The sequence below is a fragment of the Emiliania huxleyi genome (genome assembly GCF_000372725.1).
Source record: "Emiliania huxleyi CCMP1516 unplaced genomic scaffold EMIHUscaffold_393, whole genome shotgun sequence".
NCBI classification, from domain to species: domain Eukaryota; phylum Haptophyta; order Isochrysidales; family Noelaerhabdaceae; genus Emiliania; species Emiliania huxleyi.
This window is the reverse complement of record NW_005199023.1, coordinates 3,191-27,823: the sequence shown is the minus strand read 5'-3', so window position 1 is coordinate 27,823 and position 24,633 is coordinate 3,191. Positions and strand designations below refer to the sequence as shown.

The 24,633-nt window shown below is 65.4% G+C and overlaps 7 protein-coding genes across 7 annotated transcripts in view; 3 read left to right on the top strand and 4 right to left on the bottom strand.

Annotated features, from left to right (window-relative positions):
- The window catches only part of EMIHUDRAFT_470210 (hypothetical protein), a 2,772-nt gene extending 2,204 nt beyond the window's left edge, over positions 1-568 (top strand). Inside the window, exons 9-10 of the mRNA XM_005771030.1 lie at positions 9-72; positions 245-568. Coding sequence (XP_005771087.1) covers positions 9-72; positions 245-376 — 196 coding nt within the window. The 3' untranslated portion in view covers positions 377-568. The remainder of the gene's footprint in view (positions 1-8; positions 73-244) is intronic.
- A 2,411-nt stretch (positions 569-2,979) lies between these two features.
- EMIHUDRAFT_118331 (hypothetical protein) lies at positions 2,980-4,500 on the bottom strand (the record flags this gene model as incomplete). Its single annotated transcript, XM_005771029.1, has 2 exons — positions 2,980-3,774; positions 4,000-4,500. The coding sequence occupies 2 exons, from the start codon at positions 4,498-4,500 to the stop codon at positions 2,980-2,982; spliced, it is 1,296 nt and encodes a 431-aa protein (XP_005771086.1).
- Positions 4,501-6,559: 2,059 nt separating this feature from the next.
- Positions 6,560-9,953, top strand: EMIHUDRAFT_430796 (hypothetical protein; the record flags this gene model as incomplete). Its single annotated transcript, XM_005771028.1, has 16 exons — positions 6,560-6,580; positions 6,651-6,864; positions 6,937-6,999; positions 7,114-7,186; positions 7,263-7,360; positions 7,430-7,482; positions 7,549-7,668; positions 7,747-7,831; positions 8,351-8,558; positions 8,693-8,793; positions 8,995-9,058; positions 9,129-9,229; positions 9,301-9,381; positions 9,456-9,536; positions 9,653-9,687; positions 9,764-9,953. The coding sequence occupies exons 5-16, from the start codon at positions 7,277-7,279 to the stop codon at positions 9,951-9,953; spliced, it is 1,203 nt and encodes a 400-aa protein (XP_005771085.1). The 5' UTR covers positions 6,560-6,580; positions 6,651-6,864; positions 6,937-6,999; positions 7,114-7,186; positions 7,263-7,276.
- Positions 9,954-10,516: 563 nt separating this feature from the next.
- EMIHUDRAFT_60205 (hypothetical protein) lies at positions 10,517-10,729 on the bottom strand (the record flags this gene model as incomplete). Its single annotated transcript, XM_005771027.1, has 1 exon — positions 10,517-10,729. A coding segment is annotated over one exon (213 nt), but the record flags the coding sequence as incomplete, so codon positions are not given.
- A 2,749-nt stretch (positions 10,730-13,478) lies between these two features.
- Positions 13,479-14,823, top strand: EMIHUDRAFT_118329 (hypothetical protein; the record flags this gene model as incomplete). The annotated part of the gene is made up of 2 exons (XM_005771026.1): positions 13,479-14,660; positions 14,731-14,823. 2 exons carry the CDS (start codon positions 13,479-13,481, stop codon positions 14,821-14,823), a joined length of 1,275 nt encoding a protein of 424 aa, XP_005771083.1.
- Positions 14,824-15,780: 957 nt separating this feature from the next.
- On the bottom strand, positions 15,781-20,176 carry EMIHUDRAFT_243592 (hypothetical protein; the record flags this gene model as incomplete). Its single annotated transcript, XM_005771025.1, has 5 exons — positions 15,781-15,847; positions 16,230-16,258; positions 16,474-16,682; positions 19,556-19,598; positions 19,787-20,176. The coding sequence occupies 5 exons, from the start codon at positions 20,174-20,176 to the stop codon at positions 15,781-15,783; spliced, it is 738 nt and encodes a 245-aa protein (XP_005771082.1).
- Positions 20,177-21,322: 1,146 nt separating this feature from the next.
- On the bottom strand, positions 21,323-22,707 carry EMIHUDRAFT_118328 (hypothetical protein; the record flags this gene model as incomplete). Its single annotated transcript, XM_005771024.1, has 2 exons — positions 21,323-22,202; positions 22,511-22,707. The coding sequence occupies 2 exons, from the start codon at positions 22,705-22,707 to the stop codon at positions 21,323-21,325; spliced, it is 1,077 nt and encodes a 358-aa protein (XP_005771081.1).
- Between the last annotated feature and the right edge of the window lie 1,926 nt (positions 22,708-24,633).

Here is a 24,633-nt window from a genome sequence, read left to right as displayed (position 1 = left end):
TGGCACTACTCACTCATGGGCATCCTCTTCTTCCACACGCCCGTCCGGTTGCTCGAGCTCTGCGGCTACGCGGCGCGCCGCACCCCCCACCCCCCCCTTCCGCGCCGCACCTCCTCGCCACAGCAGCCAGGCCGCACCCCAGGCCGCACCCCCCCCCTCTCCCCTCGCCAGTGCAGCGCCGCCCTGCCCGCTCACGCCCCTCCCACCGCTCGGCCCGAATCAACACCTCCCCTCCCCCGCCGAGGTTGCGATGCTCGGCGTCGCGGCGATGGCCTCCGTCGTCATCCAAGAAGGCGACGACGCGGCGCATGCCCCGAACGACAGAGTACTCGACAGCAGGACCACCAGCCCCAGCGACCGCGAGGACGACGGGTGAGCCGCGCCTATCTGGGCGCTGCTGCGGGTCGTGCCGCCTGAGGAGGCGCGCGCCGGGGTGAGGCGCGGAAGGGGCGCGCGATACATCGAGAGAGAACTTGCCGAGAGTGCGAAGAGGTTTGAGCGAGATATCAACGGCTCAACGCGTGTGTAGTCTTCTGTCGTGTACTCTAAAAAAGTATTCTTGAGGTTCACGTCGGAAGCCCTGATAAATGAAAAAAGTATAATTAGCAATATGTGAGGCTCTCTCTGTGTACTCGTCTGACTCTGTTCTCTGACACGTGACAGTCATGACTCATGAGAGCGGAGTTGAGAGCGCTGACGAGACGACAGGGACGTCACTCCACACTCGTCCGAGTGCGGAGTGGTCAGATACGACCCTATCATTGATAGCGCCTCTATCGACCTTCTCCTGTTCACGTGCCTCGTGTGTGAGTGAAAATTCTCACGATTATTTATACGGGGTGTGGACCCTGAGTTGACCAGGGGTTGTGCGCTGGGCCCTCCTGCTCGGCTCCAGCCAGTAGACAAGTCTTGTCATCAACAGAGTAGAAGGATCTGACCTCGGGGCCGATGTGACCAAGCGCTGGTAGCGTGGTTTAACCTCAAACCCATGGTCTCACAGTGTGCCGGCAGTCGCCGAGCAGTGTCGCTCACACAAGCCGCAGCACAAGTGACTGAGGGCCAGTGAGGGCGAGCCCATCGCTGTCACAGCTGTGGCAGCCGCACAATAGGCTGTGTCAACTGTGCAGAGTGTGTGAGCAGCAGAGGAGCTGCTCTCCAGGCTTCTGTCGCAAAGAGCTGCATGCCACCGAAAGCGCTGTCGAGGTTCGCCGAGCGCGGCGCAGGTTGAGGGACACCGCCACCGACGAGCCGCGCGTTGGACTTTTCACTCCGGACAAAGACGGGTACACGCACACGAGCCGCGGTCGTGTACCCGTCTTAGGGGCGAGGCGCGGGACCGTCTGTGGCGAAGTGGGTCGCGTCCCTCGATTTCCTCAACTCACGGTCCGCTCCCTCTATCTGCCGTGGATAGTCTCCCCCCATCCCCCCCATCCCCCCCTAAAAACAACCCCCGGCCCCGGAGCCCTCACTGCTGGCCCGGACCGCAAGTAGCGAATAGGCATGTGGGCGCCGACGCGGCAACACTCAACACAGAGCTCATCAGTGACCCGGCGCCCACGCCTCGACCTTCTTGGGCAGCAGCTGGTTCGACATGTCGTCTCCGTGGCCTAGGCAAGCGTATTCGCCGTGGCCCCAGGTAAAGACGGCGCCGTCGGCGGAGTCGAGATGGCGATGCTGTGGTCGCTTCCCGCCGACACAGCGACGAGGCGCCGGCCAGCAAACGCCTCGACCTGCTTGGGTTGCAGCTGGTTCTGCTCGTCGCCGTGGCCCAGCTTGCCGCAGTCTCCATCGCCCCGGCTCCAGACGGCACCACCGGCGGTGATGGCGATGCTGTGGCGGCCTGCGGCCCACACAGCGACGACGCGCTGGCCAGCAAAGGCCTCGACCTTCTTCGGCAGCAGCTGGTTCGACAGGTCCTCTCCGTGGCCGAGGCAGCCGTACTCGCCCTTGCCCCAGTTCCAGACACTGCCGTCGGCGGTGATGGCGATGCTGTGTGCCTCTCCAGCTGTTACAGCGACGACGCGCTGCCCAGCAAAGGCCTCGACCTTCCTCGGCAGCAGCTGGTCCTGCTCGTCGCCATGGCCCAACCGGCCACCGCCTCCGCGGCCGCAGCTCCAGACGGCGCCGTCGGCGGTGAGGGCGAGGCTGTGGTCGTATCCCGCCGACACAGCGACGACGCGCCGGCCAGCAAAGGCCTCAACCTTCTTCGGCTGCCACTGGTTCTGGTAGTCGCCGTGGCCCAGCATGCCAGAGTCTCCCCAGCCCCAGCTCCAGACGGCGCCGTCGGCGGTGAGGGCGAGGCTGTGGTGAAGTCCAGCCGACACGGCGACGACCCACTGATCAGCGAAGGCCTCGATCTTCTTCGGCAGCAGCTGGTTCTGCTCGTCGCCGTGGCCCAAGCGACCGGCTGCTCCGCGGCCCCAGCTCCAGAGGGCGCTGTTGCCGGTGAGGGCGAGGCAGTGGACTCGTCCAGCCGACACGCTCACAGCGCGCTCGCCGCCCAGCGTCGATGGGAGGCGGGTCGGCGTGTTGAGCTGCGTCACGCCCTCGCCGTGGCCAAGCAGTCCTGGGTTGAAGGACGGCGCTGAGCCGCACGACGAGAGCCGCCCCTCGCCGTCGATGAAGAGGCTGTGCCAAGCGCCCGCCGCCAGCCTCGCCGGCGGGTTGGACTCGCGCAGCAACGCCGCAAAGCACAGCCACCGCACGTGAAAGAGGAGAGAGACGGCCGCAACGCGAGCGATGTCGGCGGGGTCGCATTGAGAGAGGGCGCGCGCGAGATGAGCTCCGTGGGGAGGTCGAGGAGGCGGGTGGGCGGCGGCGTGTCTGGCGAGGGCGCGGCGGCGGAGGCGGCGGCGAGGCGGCGCGAGCTCGGCGCGGCGGGGTGGACATCGCGAGGAAAAGAATTCAAAAAAGAGAACTCTCTCTCGCCGACACAGGTTCGACACAGGTACCAAAAGGAGCACAGCAGACGGCAACCCCTTAGGCGCCGTCGAAGAGACCGGCCCACCTGGCCGGCCGCTCTTCCCCCGTCCCCTCGAAAGCGCGCTCAATCGCTCGCTCGTCGCACTCCACCCCCCGAGCCCACCTTGCCGCGCTGCGGGCCTCCCGCCGCCGGCCATCGCGGGACCGCCGCCCGCCGCCACCCCCCCCACCCCCCCGCGCCGCCCGCGCTGCCGCCGCCTCCGCGCGCTCTTCCGCCAGCAACCGCTCCCGCTGCGTCACCGCGATGGGCCCCTGGCGCATCCACGACAAGTCGCGGGCACGCCCTATCCAGGGGTTACTCGAATACGGCGCTCTCCCTCTGCGCAGCTCCGAGTAGTCGCCAAAGCCCCCCCCCAAATAGCCCTCCAGGCAATCGTCGCAGCACCACTCGCCTAGCTGAGAGATCTGAAGCCCATAGGCAGCAATACAATCGCCCCGCCGCATCTCCTCCTCCGCCGCCTCCATCTCCTCTCGCGAGAAGTCCCCCAGCTCTGACCAGCCCTCCCGCATCGCCCGGCGCCAGAGCCAAGGCTCGACGCCAAACCCGCGGTAAAACTCCTCAAAGCAGTCCTTGCACTCGAGGCCCATTCCTCGAGCGTCCTTTGACACGTCCAGCGGGTTGCACGCGCTCGCGCCAGCCCACTCCTCGAGCGCCTCCAGCACTAGTGCCCCGTAGACGGCCTCGACCGCCGCCTCCGCGATCGCCTCAGCAGTCGACCCGCCCACCGCCGGATCCCGTGGCCGCACAGAAGAAGAAAAAGACGGAGCGCAGGCCTCCCCCGAGGCCAATGCCTCGGGCGAACTAATGCCGGCGGTCACGCGAGCGTGGGCACGTCCAGGATCAAGCAGCGAGCAAGGGCAGCCGCCCTCTCCACCCTCCGCCGGCGGCGTAGAATCCGATGTGTCAACAGACACAGCAGATCCAACTCCGCCAGCAACAACTGCGGCCCGCGCCTCGCGGGCGCCGCTCTCCGCCTCTGGGGTGCGCGTGCCGCCGCAGCCCACGCTGCCAGCCACCGCCCCCTCGCCGCCCGCAGCAGCCGCGCTCGTACCAGCGCCGCTGCGCGAGCAGCCAGGCTCCATTTTGGAGCCTGCCGCAGCTGCGGGCCAACCTCCGGCCGGCCCGGCATCCTCCTCGGCGCTCGCGTAGCCGCCTTCGACGTCCATGCCGTCGAGAGCGGACGCGCTAGCCGCGCCGCCAGCCGCCTGGTCGCCAGCCGCCACCCCAGGAGGGGTGTCGTCCAGCGACAGGCGGCCAAAGGATGCCAAAACAGCAGCTGCTTCCTCCCAGCCCCGTCGGCCGAGAAGATACCGGCGGAGCTTCTCCGCCTGGCGCTGCTGGATGCGGAGCGAGGCCATGCCCTTCAAAGCGACCTCCTCGAGGAGGTCGCCAGCATCGCCCACGTCCATGTCCAGCAGCCGCTCCTTGTATCTGCGGTAAAAGTCGTCGGGAACGCCCGCATTCCTGAAGAGAGCCTCGAGAGACTCTCTCAGGTCGATGGCGGGCGAGGCCGCCATCGAAGGCTTGGTGCCCGGCCGCGTGGCCCCGGGCTGCGGATCGGTGCTCGCTGGTGGCTGTCGAGAGGGCAGAGAGCGGCTTCAGGCAGCCGCGGACGCACGTTTGAAAAGAATTTTCCTTCTGTCCGCGCACCCCCAGGGCTAGGGCTCTCTTGCCCGCAACCCGATATCGACCATCCGGCCCGCTGGGTGCGCTTCTTAGCTCCCCGGCCCTGGACGTGAGGTTGATGACTGCACTCCAAGTGCTCCAAGGCACAACAAGAAACTCCCTAGGCACGGGACTGGCGCGCTCTGCCTCTGGCACTAACACAGGTACACCACGGGAGCCGCCTAAGCGATTCCTGCGAGGACGGCGAGGCACTTAGCTCCGTGCACTCGACACCTCGACACCGCTCGACACCACCTCGACACCGCTCCACCTCGACACCGCTCGACACCACCTCGACACCTCTGATGATCCTAACACAGCAGAGACGTAGTCGTAGACCCATTGGAGTCACAGAGTTAGAATTTTACAGAGTTAGAAAATCAGGGTTGCAGCAGCAATACTTGGCTGGCAGTACTTTTATCCCTGGGGTGTGGGGTGTAGGGTGTGGGGTGTGGGGTGGGGTGGGGTGGTGGGGTGTGGGGTGGGGTTGGGAGGGGTGGGGTGGGGTGGGGTGGGGTGGGGTGGGGTGGGGTGGGGTGGGGTGGGGTTCTCAACTCTCTCCCTCTCCCCGTCTGGTAAAATTCTTCTGCTGGCCGCGCTGCCACCCACACATTCGGGTTCGGCTCTGGCTCGTTCGCCCGTCTGGCCAACCACCCGCACTTCGCGGTCAAAGTGTCAGGGACTGACTGCATGCCGACGCCGCGGGAGGCTCTGCTGGCCACGCTCGGCGAGGCGGGCGTCGCCACGCTAGACGAAGCTGGCGTCGGCGAGTACATAGAGGAGCTGCTGGCTGACGCGTCCTCCGGGGAGGCAGACGAGGACGTCGCCGGCGCGGTTGGCCCGCTGCTGGTCGATGTCGGAGTGGCTGCAGACGAGGCGGCGGCCGAGCCGTTGTGCGCAGCGCTGCTGGCGGCGCTGAGCGGCACGTCTGAAGCCGCCGCCGCCGCTCCGGCTCCCGCTCCGGAGCTGCGCACGCTTGGCGCCGCCGTCAACATGCTGGCGCTGGTGACGGCGGACGAGGAGCAGGCTGTGGCCGAGGTCGCCAAGGACATGGGTCCGGTGCGAGTGAACATCAACAACAACATCTCTCACGGCGGACCCGTCAACTCGCTGATCGAGGAGCGAGGAGCGAGGAGCGAGGTGTAGGGCGAGCGGGACGGCGCCGTCGGACCTTCCTGGACCCTCGCCTGTAGGAGGACGAGAGCGAGGAGGCGGTCGCCCGCCGCTTCAAGCAGGCGCGGAGGGCGGAGAAGCAGCTCAAGCGGGCCGCCCGCCGCGAGAAGGCGATCAACATGCAGCGCGAGGAATTCATGCGGGAGCTGACCCGCGAGCCGGTCGTGCTGCACTGGCGCGGCGGGGGAGGGGGCTCGTCCGACATGCTGCTCAAGGGCGTGTCGATGGACATCAACGGCCTCTCACTCCTCGACGAGGCGACACTAATGACCACTAATTAACACTAATGACCACTAATGAACACTAATGACCACTAATGAACACTAATGAACACTAATGAACACCACTAATGACCACTAATGACCACTAATGACCACTAATGACCACTAATGACCACTAATGACCACTAATGAACACTAATGAACACTAATGACCACTAATGAACACTAATGACCACTAATTAACACTAATGACCACTAATGAACGCTAATGAACGCTAATTAACGGCCTCGCACTCCTCGACGAGGCGACACTAATGAACGCTAATGAACACTAATGACCACTAATGAACACTAATGAACACTAATGACCACTAATGACCACTAATGACCACTAATGAACGCTAATGAACACTAATGAACACTAATGAACACTAATGAACGCTAATGAACGCTAATGAACGCTAATTAACGGCCTCTCCCTCCTCGACGAGGTGGACGTTTCCATCGTCTCCGGCCGCAAGTATGGGCTCATCGGCAGGAACGGCTTGATTAACTACTGATTAACTACTGATTAACTACTAATCAACCTCATGAGGGCTCATCGGCAGGAACGGCGTCGGCAAGACGACGTTTCTCAAGTTCCTGTCGGCGCACCGCTTCGACGGCGTGCCATCGCACCTGCAGATCCTGCACATCGAGCAGGAGGTGCCGTCGGGCGAGGCGACCGTCCTCGAGACGGTGCTGGCGACCGACGTGGAGCGGGCGGAGCTGCTGGCGGAGGAGGCGGAGCTGCTGGCGGAGGCGGAGGAGGGGGAGGGCAAGGCGGGCGAGCCGGACGAGGCCACCCGTCCATGCGTGTGGGATGAGTGATGCCGTGTGCTCCTTCATGAATAGGAGGGCGAGGCGGATGCCGACGACGCGGCGGACGAGGCAGAGAGGGTGGCGCGGCTGGGCGAGGTGATCGAGGACCCGTACCTCCCCGTCTCTCCCCGTCTCTCCCCGTCTCTCCCCGTCTCTCCCCACATCTCCCCACATCTCCCCACATCTCCCCACATCTCCTCATATCTCGAGGTGATCGAGCGGCTCGAGGAGATCGACTCGGCCTCGGCGCCCGGCCGCGCGGGGGCGATCCTCGCCGGGCTAGGCTTCGACGCCGAGATGCAGCAGAGATCCATATCTCCCCGAATCTCGGACCCCAGATGCGATCCTCGCCGGGCTAGGCTTCGACGCGGAGATGCAGGCACGGCCGACCGGCTCCTTCTCCGGCGGGTGGAGAATGCGCGTCGCCCTCGCCCGCGCGCTCTTCGTCGCGCCGGACGTGCTGCTGCTCGACGAGCATTGCCCGAGATGACCCGAGCTTGTGATGAGTTGTTGTGGTTGTGAATAGGTGCTGCTGCTCGACGAGCCGACCAACCACCTCGACTTGCACGCCGTGCTCTGGCTCGAGACGCACTTGCGGGAGGAAGTCTCTCGGAGGTGTCTCGGAGGTGTCTCGGAAGTGTCTAGGCTCGAGACGTACCTGCAGGGCTGGGACAAGACGCTCGTCGTCGTGTCGCACGCGCGCTCCTTCCTCAACCGCGTGGTCAGCGACATCCTCCACTTTTCGGGCGACAAGAAGATCGTGCGGTGCGCAGCTGCGCCGACGGCCAGCGCGCAGCTCTCTGCTCCGTGTGACGCCCCCCCCTCCCCCCCTCGCTTGCGCAGGTACAAGGGCGACTACGACAAGTTCGAGATCAGCCGCGCCGAGGCGCTGCGCGCCAACGAGGCGAGGCGCGAGGCGCAGGACAAGGCGCGGCAGCGCATGCCAAGGAGAGAGAGGCCGACCTCGGAGTCTATCTCCCCCATATCTCCCCATAGTTTGCGAGCAGGCGCGGCAGCACATGCATCTCCCCATATCTCCCCATATCTCCAGTTTGCGAGCAGGCGCGGCAGCACATGCATCTCCCCATATCTCCCCATATCTCCAGTTTGCGAGCAGGCGCGGCAGCACATGCATCTCCCCATATCTCCCCATATCTCCAGTTTGCGAGCAGGCGCGGCAGCACATGCATCTCCCCATATCTCCCCATATCTCCGGTTTGCGAGCAGGCGCGGCAGCACATGCATCTCCCCATATCTCCCCATATCTCCAGTTTGCGAGCAGGCGCGGCAGCACATGCATCTCCCCATATCTCCCCATATCTCCAGTTTGCGAGCAGGCGCGGCAGCACATGCATCTCCCCATATCTCCCCATATCTCCAGTTTGCGAGCAGGCGCGGCAGCACATGCATCTCCCCATATCTCCCCATATCTCCAGTTTGCGAGCAGGCGCGGCAGCACATGCAGTCCTTCATCAGCAAGTTCCGCGCCTCGGCCAACCGCGCCGCCATGGTGCAGTCTCGCATCAAGGCGATGAACCGGATGGAGTGCGTGGCCGAGATCCTCGAGGACCCGTCCCTTCGCTTCGCCTTCCCTCCCCCCGAGCCGATCTCGTCGCCTGTCCTGCAAGTGGTGGACGTCGCGTTCAGCTACCCCGGCACAGCCCCCTCCCCCCCCCCCCCCTCCCCCTCCCCCTCCCCCTCCCTCCGCCCGCGGCTCGTCCGTGACACGTCACGTCCCCGTGACACGTCACCATATCTCCCCACATCTCCCCACATCCCCGTCCCGCAGGCAAGCCGGCCCTGTTCTCGCGCGTCAACCTCGGCCTCGACATGAGCTCGCGCGTCGCCCTCGTCGGGCCAAACGGCATCGGCAAGTCGACGCTCCTCAAGGCCAGAGATACGGGGGGATACGGGGAGATATGGGGAGATACGGGGAGATATGGGGCAAGTCGACGCTGCTCAAGGCCACAGCCCTGCGCGGCACGCTCTCCCCGCGCGGCACGGCCGTGGGTCATCGGGGGCGACCTCGAGACACTTCCTAGACACTTCCTAGACATCTCCCTAGACATCTCCTAGTCGCTGCTTGTCTAGGTCATCATCGGCGACCTTGAGCCGAGCCGCGGCAGCGTCACCCGCGCCGCGCGGCTGCGCATGGGTTGCTTCTCGGCAGCACGTCGGCCTTCCCCGCGGCACGTCCCTGACACGTCCTCGACGCGTTGTCGCAGGCCGATTCAGCCAGCACCACGTCGACCAGCTCGACCTCTCCCTCACCGCGCTCGAGGCGTTCCAGAGGCAGTTCCCCGCCGCCAAGCCGCTCGAGATCCGGGCCCACCTCGGATCGATGGGCCTCGGCCTTTCCTAGACCTTTCCTGGACCTTTCCTGGAACCTTCCTGTAGGCCCACCTCGGATCGATGGGCCTCGGCGGCAACACGGCGCTCCAAAAGATGTCGACGCTGTCTGGCGGCCAAAAGTCGAGGGTCGCCCGCGAACGGGTGGCAGGAGAGGGGTCGACTCGTGGCTGACGAACGGCGCCGTGTCTTTCGCTGTTTAGGTCGCCTTTGCGCAAATCATGTGGCAGCGGCCGCACCTGCTGCTGCTTGACGAGCCGACCAACCACCTCGACCTCGACGCGGTGGAGATTACCCGAGATTACCCGAGATCACTCGACCTCGACGCGGTGGAGGCGCTGGTCTTCGCCACGCGTCCGCGACCCGTCGTCTGAGTGGTCCTGGAGCATTCGGCCCGCAGGTGGAGGCGCTGATCCACGCGCTGCAAGAGTGCGAGTGCGGCGCTCCTGCCCCGCACGGTGGGACATGTGCATGTCCGCGGTCGGTGATGTGGCGGGGACGTGTACCACAGGTGCGGGCTGCTCGTCATCTCCCACGACGAGCACCTCGTCACCTCGATCTGCGAGGAGCTGTGGGTCGCCGAGCCCGGCCGCGTCCGCCTGCTCCGCTCGCCCCACCCCGAGAGCGAGTCGGCGGTCGGCGGGTGGCGCACGCGGGTGTGGCGCGGGAGCCTCCTCGGAGCCTCCTCGACTTCCCTGTAGGCCTTTGACGAGTACCGCCGGCAGCAGCTGCGACTCGCGAAGCGGCAGGGGCTGCTGCCGCAGGCTGCGGGGGCGCGGCTGGAGGAGGAAGAGAGGGAGGAGGAGGAGCGCGAGGCGCGGGAGAGGGAGGCGGCGGCAGCCAACGCCAAGCCCAAGTTCGAGTTCTACCGCGCGGGCGTCAAGCCCAAGGCGGAGGGGGCGGCTGGAGGCGGGGCGGCGGGGACGCCGCCGGGGACGAGATAATCTACTGTCTCTTGCCATCTGCCAGAACCCACCTTTAGGCAGAGCGCCACCTCTGGTACTGCCAGAGCGATTCCCTTTCCGGATTCCGCCCTTAGCCTTGCGCGCGCGGGGTGTGCTCGCTCTGCCTGGCCGTCTTTTGTGGTCTTTGTATGTACGCCGCGTAAAGTACAAGCACACGTCGATTCTGCGATGAGGGCCGAGGCGCGCGCTCGAGACCGCGGGAGCCGGGAGGGTGTACGGCTTTTAAGCCGCTCCCGCGCCCGCGGCGACGGCCTGGGGGTGGGGCGGGCGGCGCAAGTGCGCTGCGCTCTTCAGCATGCGTTCGCCTCTTCCCACTCCCGGATCATCCGGCGCAGCGTGTGGTTGGGGGCGAGGAAGCTGTGCACGAGCGCCTCGCCCGTCATCGGGCTCGTCGACTTGGTCGCGAGCCAGCGCTCGATCGCCGACCGCTCGTACGAATGCCCGTCCGCCGCCATCACCGGGTCACTCATGAGCTCGGTCGTGATCGGGCAGATGAAGTCGGCCGGCGGCTCCTCCTCCCTCGGAGCCGGCGCCTCTGCAGCCGAGGACGGCCCTTGCGCCTCCGCCGCCCGCCTCCCCTCCTCCAGCCTCGCGCTCTCCTCGAGCGCCGCCGCAAGCTCCGCCTCCTCCGCCGCCGCCAGCGCCTCCTCCTCTTCCTCCTCTGCCGGCGCCTCGGCCTCTTGCGACGGCCCAGCGCCTCCCCCGCCGCCCTGCTTCTTCTTCTTCTTCTTGCCCTTCTTCTTGCCGTTCTTCTTCTCCTTGGCGCGTGCCTCCGCCTCCTCCTCCGCCAGCAGCTCCTCGGCGTGCCGCGCCGCCTCGGCCTCCCTCGCCGCCGCCTCAAGGGCGCGCTCACACTCGGTGTGGCCCTTCTCCTTGGCCAGCTGCAGCGCCGTCTTGCCGCTCGCAATGCGCGCCGCTGTGTCAGCGCCCGCCCGCAGCAGGCAGAGCACGACGGCGGGGTGGCCCTGCTGGCTCGCAACGTGAAGGGGCGTGGAGCCACCACTCATGGCTTGGGCGACCGCCGCGCCAGCAGCGAGAAGCAGCCGGGCGCACTCGAGCTGGCCCTTCTGGCACGCGATGTACAGCGGCGTGGCGCCGTCATTCTTGGCTTGGCTGACCGCCGCGCTGGCAGCGAGGAGCAGCTGGGCGCACTCGAGGTGGCCATTCTGGCACGCGACGATCAGCGGCGTGAAGCCGTCAGCGTCTGCTTGGTTCACCGCAGCGCCCGCGGCGATCATCAGACGGGCGCAGTCGATCTGGCCAGCCTGGCTCGCAGCGCTCAGCGGCGTGGTGCCTTCATCATCAGCTTGGTCGACCGCCGCGCTGGCGCCGAGGAGCAGCCGCACGCACTCGAGCTGGCCCTTGTAACACGCGATGAACAGCGGCGTGGTGCCGTCGTCCGTGACTTGGTCGACCGCCGCACTGGCCACGAGAAGCAGCTGGGCGCACTCGAGGTGGCCCTTCTGGCACGCGACGAACAGCGCGGAGCAGCCACGGCCCGTCGTCGCCCCCACGCTCGCGCCGCTCTCGAGCAGCAGCCGCACCGCGTCGGCCTGCCCGTGCCAAGCGGCGTAGGTCAGCAGCGTGTTCTGGTTCTGGGCCTCGAGGCGCGAGTCGAGCAGGGCCGTGAGCGCCGCGCCGCGCGTCCGCCCGGCGAGGAGGGCGCGCAGCGAGGTCAGGTCGCCCCGGCGCACAAAGTCAGCGAGGGCGCATTTGAGCGTACCAAGGGCGCGAAGCACGACCGGGCTGATGGCGGCAGTCATGGCGAAAAAGAATTCGCCCGGCCTGCCCGAGAGCGATATGCCATGTCCGCCCTGCGTTGTTTCATAACATCGAAGGCTAAGCTCAAAAAGAATTTTACAACGAGCAAACCCTGTCGAAGAGAGAGTGGATGTATTTGGTGTGTGCGTTTTATTTATTTATTTATTAAGAGAGATTGGACGTGAGCAACGATATGACTGGGCGGCAAATGATCGGAGTGGGCGTAAGAAGAGTCGTCCTTGCGCGAGGAGAGCTCGATAAACTCGAGGGGCCAAAATATGCCGCGAGGAGAGCAGAGCTGCGACGAAAGGAGAGAGCGGGGTTGCCCTGTCTGATCGGGGGAATTGCCCCACGTCCGCGTAAGCTTCCCAGGCGCGGCAGACTTTGCATGCTTGTCCCATCTCCACATCTTCTCAGGTCATACCGACCTGGGGGGGGCGTGGAATGCGGAGATAGTAACCACCCTCTGTGGTGCCCCCTTTGGCACTTTACTCCTGTCCCGCGTGACCCTCTGTCTCACATGAGTTTCGTCCCTCGATTATGTCACGCGTCTCCTCTTAGTTCGGCTCTGCCGAACTGCGATCTGTCGTAGCTGCTTTTTCTCTGCTCTTGTTTGTACTTGGCCTATACTCTCGGCCTCCTCCGCGCGCCGCCGGGCGCGAGTGGGAGCCCTCGTGCTCCCGCAATCAAACGCTGCAGCGTGCACCTCGATCCTGTACCGTGTTTGTTATGACCCCCCCCAATGAGCACACCAGCGAGGGAGGGCGAGACGATCGAGGGGTCCCGTACCATGCGGAATCGACCCTATCCAGTGCTCAAGTGCTCAAGTTGAGGCAATCGGCCTCAACCACCGCTCTGAGTAGAATGTGTGTCGTTCTGATGAGGTGATGTGTCAAACATACCTAAAACTCGAAACAACACAAGTCCCTTCCCCCCCGTTCATTTTAATAACGTTCAAACATTCGAGTAGGTAGGTAGGTAGAAAGGTGAAGAACAGCCAGGCTCGGACTGGACACCAACGCGGTATGGGTGGATGGACGCTAGACAGATGATGACGGCACGGCATGCACGAGCGACACACAGACACAAACAAGCTCACAAGACACATAGCCAGCTGGCTGCCACACACCCTGAGTTGGCGTACACATAACTCAGGGCCACATTCTTCCTGTCGCCCCACCCATTAGGTAGGTAGGTAGTAAGGTGAAGAACAGCCAGGCTCGGACTGGACACCAACGCGGTATGGGTGGACGCTGGACAGATGATGACGACACGCACGAGCGACACACAGACACAAACAGGCTCACAAGACACACAGCCAGCTGGCTGCCACACACCCTGAGTCGGCGTACACATAACTCAGGGCCACATCCTCCCTGTACATCACTTCGTGAGTGGCAGCAAAGGGAGTGCCTGTACATGTATGTATGTACAACAATAAAAGAAGAAAAACGGCTTGTGGATACTCTGCATCATCCTCGAATTGCGTGCCTCCTCCAAATGCTTGCTGGAAGCCAGCGTGAGAAACTCGCGGCGCTCATCGAATCGTCAGCGGCTCGCGCCGCCGCCGAGACGTTGAAGCAGGAGGCAGAGGAGCACGACGACGAATCATCTTTCGAGTCGATTGCCGATGCGCAGGACATCTCTGAGATGGTGCCGGCGGAGGAGGAGGACATCTCTGCGGCCGCCCCGCCCGCCGTGGCGCCGGAGTCGCCGACTACGGCCGTTCCACCGTCGCCCCAATCGGACCTCGCAGCGCAGGCTCTCCCGTCGCCAGAGCCGCCGCCGCCACCCTCGCCACTGCCGCCACCCTCTCCTCCGCCCACGCCGCCGACTTTCGACGAAGTCGAGGCCAAGGACTTGGCGCCGGCGGCGCCGGCCAAGGATTTGGCGCCCGCGGCGCCGGATAAGGAGCCGGCGCCCGCCCCGAACAAGCGGCCAGCTGCCCCACGCCCCGTCCTGCTCGGCCTCCTCCTCCTGCTCGCGTCGGGCGTCGGCCTCGGCCTACTTTTCCGCCCCTCGGCGGTCGCGGTCGCGGTCGCCACGCCCGCCCCGCCCCCGCCGCACGCCTTTGTGGTGGGCGTGCGCGCCATCTCCGCCAAAGCAGAGCTGCTGCCCGCCATCACCGCAAACGCCTCTGCCGGCGCCGCGCAGTGGGCTCGCGGCGCAGGCCTGGCGACTGGCCGGCAGGTGTCTCGCGGCGCGTCTGCAGGCGCGGCGACGCTTTCTGCCGCGGCGGCGAGCGCGTCCAAGCAAGCCTCGCGCGGCGCCGCTTCCGGCGCGGCGCTGCTCCGCGCCGCTGCGACGGCGGCAGCAACAGCGGCGGCGGCATCCGCGCACACGGCCAAGGCGGGGACGGCTTGGGCGGCGGCGGCGGCGGCCAACGCCTCGGCGACGGCCAGGCAGCGCTCGGCCCCCGCCCTCTCCGCCGCCGCGTCTGCCCTCTCCTCCGCGGCAGCCAACTGGTCCAAGGAGGCGGCACGGCGCGGCCGAAAGCTGGCCGCTTCAGGCAAATGCGTCGCCGCCGCCGCTGGCGCCGCCCTCGCCGCCCTCCCCGGCGCCGGCGCCGCCCTCGCTGGAAACGCCTCCTCCGCCGCCGCCGCTGCCGTCGCCGCCGCAGGCCCCCACGTCGCTGCGCTGCGGTCGGGTCTCGAGGCGGCCTCTCGAGGTCTCGAGGGGGCGGTGCGGCGGAGGCTGCGATATGAGTCGCACCGCGTGAGCAGCGTCTCTTCACACCGCCCGCTGTGAACAGGTGCGGCGGCGGCTGGAGATCATCCGTGCCGCGGAGAAGCGCGGAGTGGCGGAGGCCCCGGCGGAAGCGAGGCCGCGGAGCGTGTGGTGGTGAGAGGCGGCTTCCTTGGAGCAGCGCATTTCCCGCCCCATACCGCCGCGCGATTCCCGCCGGGAAGGGGTAGGGGGCGTGGGAGAGCGCGATCTCTGCTTGACGCATGTGCCCCCCTGCAGGGGGGAGGGGGAGGGGGTTGGGGTGGGGGTGAGGGGGGGGCAAGCTAGATGTCTGCGCCCGCCGTCGGTCCCACCCCGCGTGTCGAGTCCCCTCTGTGCAGTTGACCCTCTGGGGAACGGGCTAGGATGTTTACGGTGTGCCGCTGTGTGCGATCTCTGTCCGCTGCGAGGGGTGAGGGCGTCGCTAGGTCTGTATTGTCGTCGGGGCCCGAGTGTCGGCATGGCTCATCCCCACGGCGCCGGCGACCGGCGTCGCGGGCGGCTTGTTCCATCTCGTGGGGTTCTCGGGTATCTCTCTGTGTCTGGGCACCATGGCACCATGCCGTGTCTCATATGATGCATGGCGAGGCCTCGTCTCTGTGGAGGTGCACGCGCGGTGCGCGGACTGTGGTCATGATTTCTTCCGCGGGCTTCGCATGAGTTTTTTCGCGATTAAATAAATACGGTCTGAAAATAAAACCGACGCGCGTTGCGAGAGCGACAGCGAGAACACGAAATACGGCGTGTTGGCCGTGTTGGAGTGCACGAGGGGGGTGAGGGACGAGGCGGGAGAGGGGCACGGGAGAAAGGAGGGTGGAGGGATCTGAACGGAGAGGGGAGAAGGGGCTGCGAGAGCACATCCGGGGAGCTGCGCCGACGCGCAGGAGGGCTCATCACTCAGAGGTGCTTTGGAGAGGCTAACGGGCTGACGGGAGGAGATCGATCAACGAAGCGCGCGCGGCTGTGGTGTGTGTGTGTGTGTGTGTGTGTGTGTGTGTGTGTGTGTGTGTGTGTGTGTGTGTGTGTGTGTGTGTGTGTGTGTGTGTGTGTGTGTGTGTGTGCGCGTGCAAGGCGTCCGCTACGCCCAGCTCGTGCTCACGCGCGGGTGCGAGACGGCGGAGTCGCGAGACGACGAGACGGCAGACCTACCTCGCCAGACCTCGCCACTGTGGGAAGTGTCTAGGAAGTGTCTAGGAAGTGTCTAAGACGGCAGACCTACCTCGCCAGACCTCGCCACTGTGGCGATCGGACGGCGGAGCGGAGGAGGGAGATAGGAAAGCCCGAAGGGGGGGTATGCGCAGGGAGGGGGCATGGGCAGGGAGGGGGGGGGGGCGCAGCGCTCCTCCGCTCCTCCTTGGACTCGCTGGGCGCCTAGACACTTCCTGGACACTTCTTAAACACTTCCTTGTTCACACCTCCTTGGACTCGCTGGGCGCCGAAGCTGCGAGCTGCGGCGGCGACGGCCCCCGGCCTGCCCCCGCCACCGCCCCCGCCCCGCCCACCTCGTCCCCGCCGCCGCAGCTGAACCAGATCCCATCGTCCGCCGCCGCGGTCGCCTGCACAGAGGGCTGCAAGAAGGCTCACGCGAGGGGCGGCAAGCGGCGACTCCTTCTTTTGCGGCGGTCGCCGGGGCGAGGACGCTTGCGTCTGCCGGCCCCGCCGGAGGTGCGGGCCCGGCAGGCCCGGCGGGCACCGCTGCCTGCGGCGGCGGAAGGAGGTGTGAACAAGGAAGTGTCTGGGAAGTGTCTAGGAAGTGTCTAAGACGGGGCACCGCTGACTGCGGCGGCGGAAGGCCCAAGTGCAGCCCCCCGAGCGCCGCCGCCAAAGGCGTGCCGTCCGCGCCGCCGCCCGGCAGAGCGTGCGGCTGCGGCATAGGTGCGACTTGTGGCATCGGCATGGGCGAGAGCTGCATCGGTTGCTGCATCGGCGGCGGTTGCATGCTCGGCGGGCGCGGTATAGGCTGCGCCGGCAGGAACATGCCTGGAGGGAGGAGGGAGGAGGTGCGAGGTGTGAGCAAGGAAGTGCCTAGGAGGTGCCTAGGAGGTGTCTAGGAGGTGTCTAGGAACATGCCTGGCGGGAGGAGGTGCGAGGTGTGAGCAAGGAAGTGCCTAGGAGGTGCCTAGGAGGTGTCTAGGAGGTGTCTAGGAACATGCCTGGCGGGAGGACCGCTGCCGGCGGGTGGAGAGGCGCCATCATCGAGACAGACGACTCGGCCAGCTTGGAGAGCACGGCGCTGGTCGCGGCGCAAACCGCGTGCGAGGGGCCTGCAGACGAGATATGGGGAGGTATGGGGGAGATGTGGGGAGATATGGGGGAGATAGACTTGCGAGGGGCCTGCAGACGAGATATGGGGAGGTATGGGGGAGATGTGGGGAGATATGGGGGAGATAGACTTGCGAGGGGCCTGCAGACGAGATATGGGGAGGTATGGGGGAGATGTGGGGAGATATGGGGGAGATAGACTTGCGAGGGGCCTGCAGACGAGATATGGGGAGGTATGGGGGAGATGTGGGGAGATATGGGGGAGATAGACTTGCGAGGGGCCTGCAGACGAGATATGGGGAGGTATGGGGGAGATGTGGGGAGATATGGGGGAGATAGACTTGCGAGGGGCCTGCAGACAAGAGTAGGCTGCGAGTCAAGAAGAGGAGGCTGGTAGTGGCGGCGCAGGAGCGCGTGGTGTCGGCCCGAGAGGGAAAGGAGCCTCCACCCTTGCGCCGCCTGGTCACAGCTGCAGGTGTGAAGAGACGCTGTTCAGGGCTGCCGCAGAGGAGCCTCCGCCCTTGCGCTTCCTCCTCCCTCGGCAGCTCGAGGGCGATGCCAGCCTCGCGGAGGGCCTTGCAGAGCAGTCCTCGACGAGTGAGATCTGGGGAGATGTGGGGAGATGTGGGGAGATATGGCCTTGCAGAGCAGTCCTCGACGAGTGAGATATGCGGAGATGTGGGGAGATATGGGGAGATATGGCCTTGCAGAGCAGTCCTCGACAAGTGAGATATGGGGAGATGTGGGGAGATATGGGGAGATATGGCCTTGCAGAGCAGTCCTCGACGAGTGAGATATGGGGAGATGTGGGGAGATATGGCCTTGCAGAGCAGTCCTCGACGAGTGAGATATGGGGAGATATGGGGAGATATGGGGAGATATGGCCTTGCAGAGGAGTCCTCGACAAGTGAGATATGGGGAGATGTGGGGAGATATGGGGAGATATGGCCTTGCAGAGCAGTCCTCGACAAGTGAGATATGGGGAGATGTGGGGAGATATGGGGAGATATGGCCTTGCAGAGGAGTCCTCGACGAGTGAGATATGGGGAGATGTGGGGAGATATGGGGAGATATGGCCTTGCAGAGCAGTCCTCGACGAGTGAGATATGGGGAGATGTGGGGAGATATGGGGAGATATGGCCTTGCAGAGGAGTCCTCGACGAGTGAGATATGGGGAGATGTGGGGAGATATGGGGAGATATGGCCTTGCAGAGGAGTCCTCGACGAGTGAGATATGGGGAGATGTGGGGAGATATGGGGAGATATGGCCTTGCAGAGCAGTCCTCGACGAGTGAGATATGGGGAGATGTGGGGAGATATGGGGAGATATGGCCTTGCAGAGGAGTCCTCGACAAGTGAGATATGGGGAGATGTGGGGAGATATGGGGAGATATGGCCTTGCAGAGCAGTCCTCGACGAGTGAGATATGGGGAGATGTGGGGAGATATGGGGAGATATGGCCTTGCAGAGGAGTCCTCGACGAGTGAGATATGGGGAGATGTGGGGAGATATGGCCTTGCAGAGGAGTCCTCGACGAGTGAGATATGGGGAGATATGGGGAGATGTGGGGAGATATGGCCTTGCAGAGGAGTCCTCGACGAGTGAGATATGGGGAGATGTGGGGAGATATGGGGAGATATGGCCTTGCAGAGCAGTCCTCGACGAGTGAGATATGGGGAGATGTGGGGAGATATGGGGAGATATGGCCTTGCAGAGGAGTCCTTGACAAGTCAGGGACTTGCAAGCGGAGATATGGTGAGATAGGGGAGGCTTGCAAGCGGAGATATGGTGAGATAGGGGAGACTTGCTAGCGGAAGGCAGAGCAGACTCGACGGCTCCGGCGAGGCGCGAGGAGCGGGGAGGAGGGCTCTTGGGCCCTGCGCCCCGCCCGCCCACTCGCTAGCACTCGAGCTCGCTACTGCTCGCGTCTCTCTCTGGCTGGTAGGCGGCACCTTGAGAGATGGGGAGAGTTGGGGAGATATGGGGAGACCTCTCTCCCGCTAGTAGGCGGCACCTTGAGAGAAACATTTCCGAGACATTTCCGAGACATTTCCTAGACATCTCTCCCGCCAGCAGGCGGCACCTTGAGCCCTGCGCCGCTCTTGCCGACGACGCTGCCGACCGCCTCACTGGGCAGTAGCACCTACGATTGGCTCGAGCGTGTGCTGTCCTGCGGTACGCTGCCTCTCCGACCGCCTCGCGATGGGGGCGGCGTCACCCGCAGGTGGACGAGAGATGTCTAGGAAATGTCTAGGAAATGTCTAGGAAGTGTCTAGGGCGGCGTCACCCGCAGGTGGACGGGGCAGGAGGTGCCGTCTGGGCTGCGCAGGCTGGAGGGCTCCGGCCCCGATCCTATGCCACACACCGTCAAGCGTACACGCGTGATAGCGTACACGCGTGATAGGGCTTGAGCCGGCTGGCGGGCTCCGGCCCCGAGCCTAGCTCGCGGCAGAGGAGGTCGAGGTGTGAACAAGGACGTGTCTAGGAGGTGTCTAGGAAGTGTCTAGGCCCCGAGCCTAGCTTGCGGCAGAGGAGGTCGAGGCAGCGCAGCTGCTTCGCCACGGGAGGCCGGATCGTGAGCAGGCGGCCACCAAACCACTCGCCACGCGCGAGCTCAAAGTGGGCGCCGCTCTCCTAACGAAACCCAGTCCGGGTGGCGGCTCAGGGGTCACAGCCGGGGAGGCTGCAGTCCCACCGTGGGCGCCGCTTCCGCCTTGCGGACACTTCCAGGAAGTGTGTCTAGCGTAGGAGAGTGTCTGGAGAGTGTCTAGAGCTGCTTCCGCCTTGCGGATGTCGCGCAGGCCGGCGCCCGCCTTGCCGACCAGGTGGCCGACCCGGATCGACTCGAGCAGCAGCCGCGCCGACCCGACCGGCGCTGCCGAGACCGGGTGCGGTGCGAGAGGCCGGCCACCCATCCCCATCATGCCGCCCGGCGCCGTGACGGGCGCGAGGCTGGGCTGCGACATCATCTGCACCATGATGTGCTGTGCCTGCTGCACCTGCTCCGGCGTGCCCGTCAGCTGGATCTCGCGGTCGCCGTTCTCGAGCGCCTCCCTCGGCACGTGGGCTCGGACACGCGCGAGGCGCCAGAGGTGGCGGAGGCCCGAGCCGCCCGGGCCGATGACCTTTCCGATGCGCGAGCCGGGGCAGGTGACGACCACGGACACGTACATGGGCTGAACGACGCCCTGCGGCTCGACATGCCCGAACATTCGGGCCAGAAGGGCGACAACTCTGACGCAGGCTGCCAGCGATTGCCACTTCGCCCCCCTGAGGGTTCGGCTCAGACGCGCCACGGGAGGACTGTACAACTTCCGATCAATATCTGTGAGCACCCACAAGCGAGCTTTTGCTCTTTTACTACCCAGACGTCGAGACATTGTGTGTCAGCGCACCCGCTTTTTGATACTCCTCAAGCTCAAGATCGGCGAAAGTTGTGTCTTCAGCGCTCCCCCCGCAAGGGCGCGCGATACAGAGAGAGAGAGAGAGAGAGAGAGAGAGAGATCCGCCTGTGGTGTTGGGTGCGAGGTCGTGGAAGCTTCGATCCCAAGGGGGGGAGCTGATCCCACTCGGTAACCAACTCTCAGGGGCAGTAGGTGGGCGGGCTTCAAGCGCGCTCATCTCGAACGACAAGGCGTCGCTACGCGCGGTCTTCCGCGGGGGGAGCTTCGTCGACGGGTGCGGGAGCGCAGCGCAGACAGTGCTGCGGCGATGCCTCCGGCTGTTTGCGGCGGGCGGCTTGCTGCTCGCGGCGATGGCGAAAAACTCGTCTCGTGGCACACCAAGGGCTTATGCTCTGTCGAGACGTGAGGCGTATGCGCCCAGGAGGGGAGGGCGCATGCGTAACGACGCTGCTAGAGATGCCTTTCGGGGCCCAGAGATAAAACTTCTGATGCCATGCGTGACCTAGTAGTGTCCCCAGCTATGGGCGTGTCCACGTTGGAGCCAGGTGTGGTGTGGACGCGAGAATAGCTCCGCCGTTCATGGAGGCAACCGATGCGAGTCGACTGGTGTGTGTCGTCGTGGTTTCGTATCAAGAATTCTCTCTCTCTCTCTCGCGCGATACACACTTTCTGAGATGCGAATCAGTAAGTGTAGGAAGCAGCCGGATATAACTGGGGCCCCGGACGTAAGTGTATGATACGTTACGCACTTAGCCCCGTGCGCACTCGTCCACTCGACCGCCCTCGCCTCTCTCTCTCTCTCTCCCTCTGTCTGTCTGCCACAGCGCAGGCCGCAGCGCAGCACAGGCGGCGCTGCGGCTGCGGCGGCGCGCGAACTACCCTAAATCAGGAGGGGGGGAGGCACCTCTGGACGAGCGGCCCTCTCAGGATGCTCACTCCTCGAGGTCCTTGCGATCACTTGCGTCCGAACGGCCGGGATGGCGGACGCTGCTGCCGGGGGGCTGCGCTGCTCGCCCTGGCGATCCCGTCTGAAACATCGCCCGACGAGACTTCGTCCGCGCTTCCGGCATAGACGGCCCAGCCGCTGGAGCGCCCGCGGCTCGACGTCGAGTCGAAGCTGCGCACGGATATGGCGAAGCCGTCCACGCTCTCTTGGTGCGTGACCCACTCAAGCGCGCTCCACTGCGGCGGCGCCGCCGTGTCCGGGGGTATCATGACGCCGGGGGGTGGCGACGGTGCGCGCCGCCGGAAGCGCTTGGCCGTCCCGCCTCCCTTGGGGCGCTCCGTCGCCGCCCGGCGCTCCGTCGCCGACCGCGGCGGCGGGCCGCCCTCGCGCGGCGCCGACGAAGCCGTTGCCTCGCGGCCGGCCACCAGAGGAGTGGTCGCCGCCACGTCGTCTTCTGGCAAAGCGCCCCTCTCCACCGGGCGTAGGTCAGCGTATGCCCTCGACCTCAGCGACGACGGCGACAAGAGACCTGCGCCGCCGGTCGAGGCCGCGAGGATCGCGGACGCCAGCGAGGGCTCCGTCGAGACCGGCGCGTCGAAGGACGCGGGTGGAAGCTTCTCGGAGCTCAGCCGCCTCAGGTGCGCCTCGAGATGGTCGACGCCGGCCTCGACGTCCACCGTCGAGTGGCGGGCGCGCACGCGCTCCACTGTGGGGGTACCGGCGGCGGACCAGCGCGCGGAGCTGCCGCGCGCGTGCCGGAAGCTGCGCTGGAAGCTGTGGCGGGCGCTGTAGCGGACGCTGGACCAGCGCGAGCTGGACCAGCGGCTCAGCGGCGACTTGTAGCGGCAGATGCGGCGCACGACGCAGAGCATCACCAAGGCAGCGCACCTGGCGGGCGCGAGGCAGAGCGCTGGCCTCTTAGTATGAATACTCTCAGCATGCGCGGGACGGCACTCGGCAGGCGATGAGGAGTGGTGGCGCACAGGACGGCGAGGGCGTAGGCGACGAAATACGCGATCCTGCGAGCGGCGGCGGGAGGAAATTGTAGCGAAGCAGCGGCGGTCCAGTGGTGTGGAGCGGACTCTGCGGCCGCGCTGGCAATGGTGGTGGTAGTGGAGCCGGGGGAGCATTGCTCTGCTATGTAAGCAGTCCTATTCCAGTCGGTGGCCGTGCCGTCGTCCATTTTGTCAGCAGACCACCACGGTGGAGAGCTGGGCGAAAGGCTCGGCGGCGGGCTCAGTGGCGGGAGGATCGGCGGCGGCAGGAGCTCAGTGGCGTTCGGCTCAGTGGCGTTCGGCTCAGTGGCGTTCGGCTCAGTGGCGTTCGGCTCAGTGACGGTCGGCGGCAGGATCGGCGGCAGCATCGGCGGCATCGGCGGCAGGATCGGCGGCATCGGTGGCATCGCACTTACGGTGCCGAATTCAAGCGAGACCGGCGAGAAGAAGCGCTGCCCACGCTTTCTTTGTTTTTTAAGAGCGCCATTGTTGTTAATATAATACAGCAGACGGACGGACACTTGCTGTAGCCACATGGCACGCACACACTCACACCGCACCGCACCCCGCACCCCCCCCCCCCCCCCCCGCCTCGCCTGAGTTGGAAGGAGATGGGAAGATGGAACAGCCCGAGGGAGAAGCGGAACCAAAATACCTATGGGAGGGTGAAGTCATGCACCACGCTGCCCGGGGTTTCTCACTTTCCGGGACAGCCCCGCCCTTGTGAGGCAGGAAAGTGGCGGCTACCCCGTACGCACTGTTTGCTATCACCCCCTCGCCGACCGCCCAGACTTCCCTCCCCCTTCTCCAACCCCGACGAGCCGACGCATGGTTGAGCCTCCGGCCTTGCGCGCCCCCGCCCTTCGCAGGCTGCCTCCCACCGACACTGCTGACACACCCCCGACACGCACATACAAGACAAACCCGGCGTCCTGCTCTCAAAAGAAAAGAAAAAATGGGAAGGAGGAGACCAGCGGGGGAGACCCCCCACCTATGCAACACCCCAGAGAGGGGCTGCCATCGCCGAAGCTGTGCCTAAGCATAACTCCCAAACCCGCAGCGGCCCGGGGGGCCTTGGGGGCAGCCTGCCGGACCGCTGTTGCACGGGGCGAAGCACCAGAAAATGAAAGTGGTTGATGGATTGGGCTGTCGGCCGTGCCTCCCCTCTTTGCGTCAGAGTGGGACCTACGCCGCGCCGGGTGGGGGGCGCGCCCGGTCCTCGACGGAGCCGCGCGCCCCCGAGCGACCCAGGCGGCGAGTAGTCGCCCTCGAACCTCCGGCATGTAGTAGACCGCGGTTAGCGTCCTCCCCCTCCCCTCTCCGGGGGCGCCCGCGGCATCCCGCCGCCCATCTTCGGGTGCGCGTTGCTGTCGAAGATGGCAAAGTTGCGCCTCGCAATGATGGTCGAGTGTACTTGCAGGAAGCGCTTGCGCTCGCCGCTGACCCGCCATCGTTCGCTGTCGGAGGATGCCCGGGCCAATTTGGCGTCGAAGTTGGTGGTGAACCACGCCGCCGCCTCCCTCCCGATGCCGCCGCGCGTGCTCGCCGCCCATGTCATGAAGTCGTAGTTGTTGGCGTGTCGCACGCCGCGGCTTTAGCTCTCCTCTTCGCCGCCTCGGGGTAGTCGGTGGCGAGGCGCGTGCCGTGCGCCAGCGGGCGCAGCATGCCATAGTGGAGTGCACCGCGGTGACGCACGTGCCGTCGTACAGTACACTGGAGCGGCCGCACTCTGCTCGCTACCCCCCCTGCACAACTAAGCTCATGGCCGACCCCCCCCCCCAGCAGCAGCGCTCTGCTGCTGGGGGGGTCGGGACCCCCCCCCAAGCAGCAGCGCTCTGCTGCTGGGGGGGTCCGGACCCCCCCCCAGCAGGAGCGCTCTGCCTGTGGGGGGTGCTGGCATCTCTGTACAGACAGCAGCTGTAAGTAGCATGCGTTCCAGTGGCGAGAATTTATAGTCGGCACCAAAATCAGTGGTCTCACCGGCGGGCCCTCCTACTGCCAACCGGGAGGTGCGGGGCACGCCAGCCCCTCTTCTACGCCTCTCGTGCCTCGCGGCTCCTCTGCTTCAAGGAGGGAAGATACGGCTCTCGCAGCCCATCGTACGCCGTGGCACAGCGGGGAGCACAGCGGGCTGTACAAGATATTGTTCCCTATCTTCGCATGCTCGTCGTTGGTGATATCCGCGCGAGGTCATACGCCACAGGCCAGCAATCACTCGATGATGAGACTACTGATGGAGGCGCGACGCTCTGACACCGAGTGTTGCTCGACACTGCGACACTGCCGAGTACCACGCAGCGCTTTCTCGCGAGGTGTATTGGCTC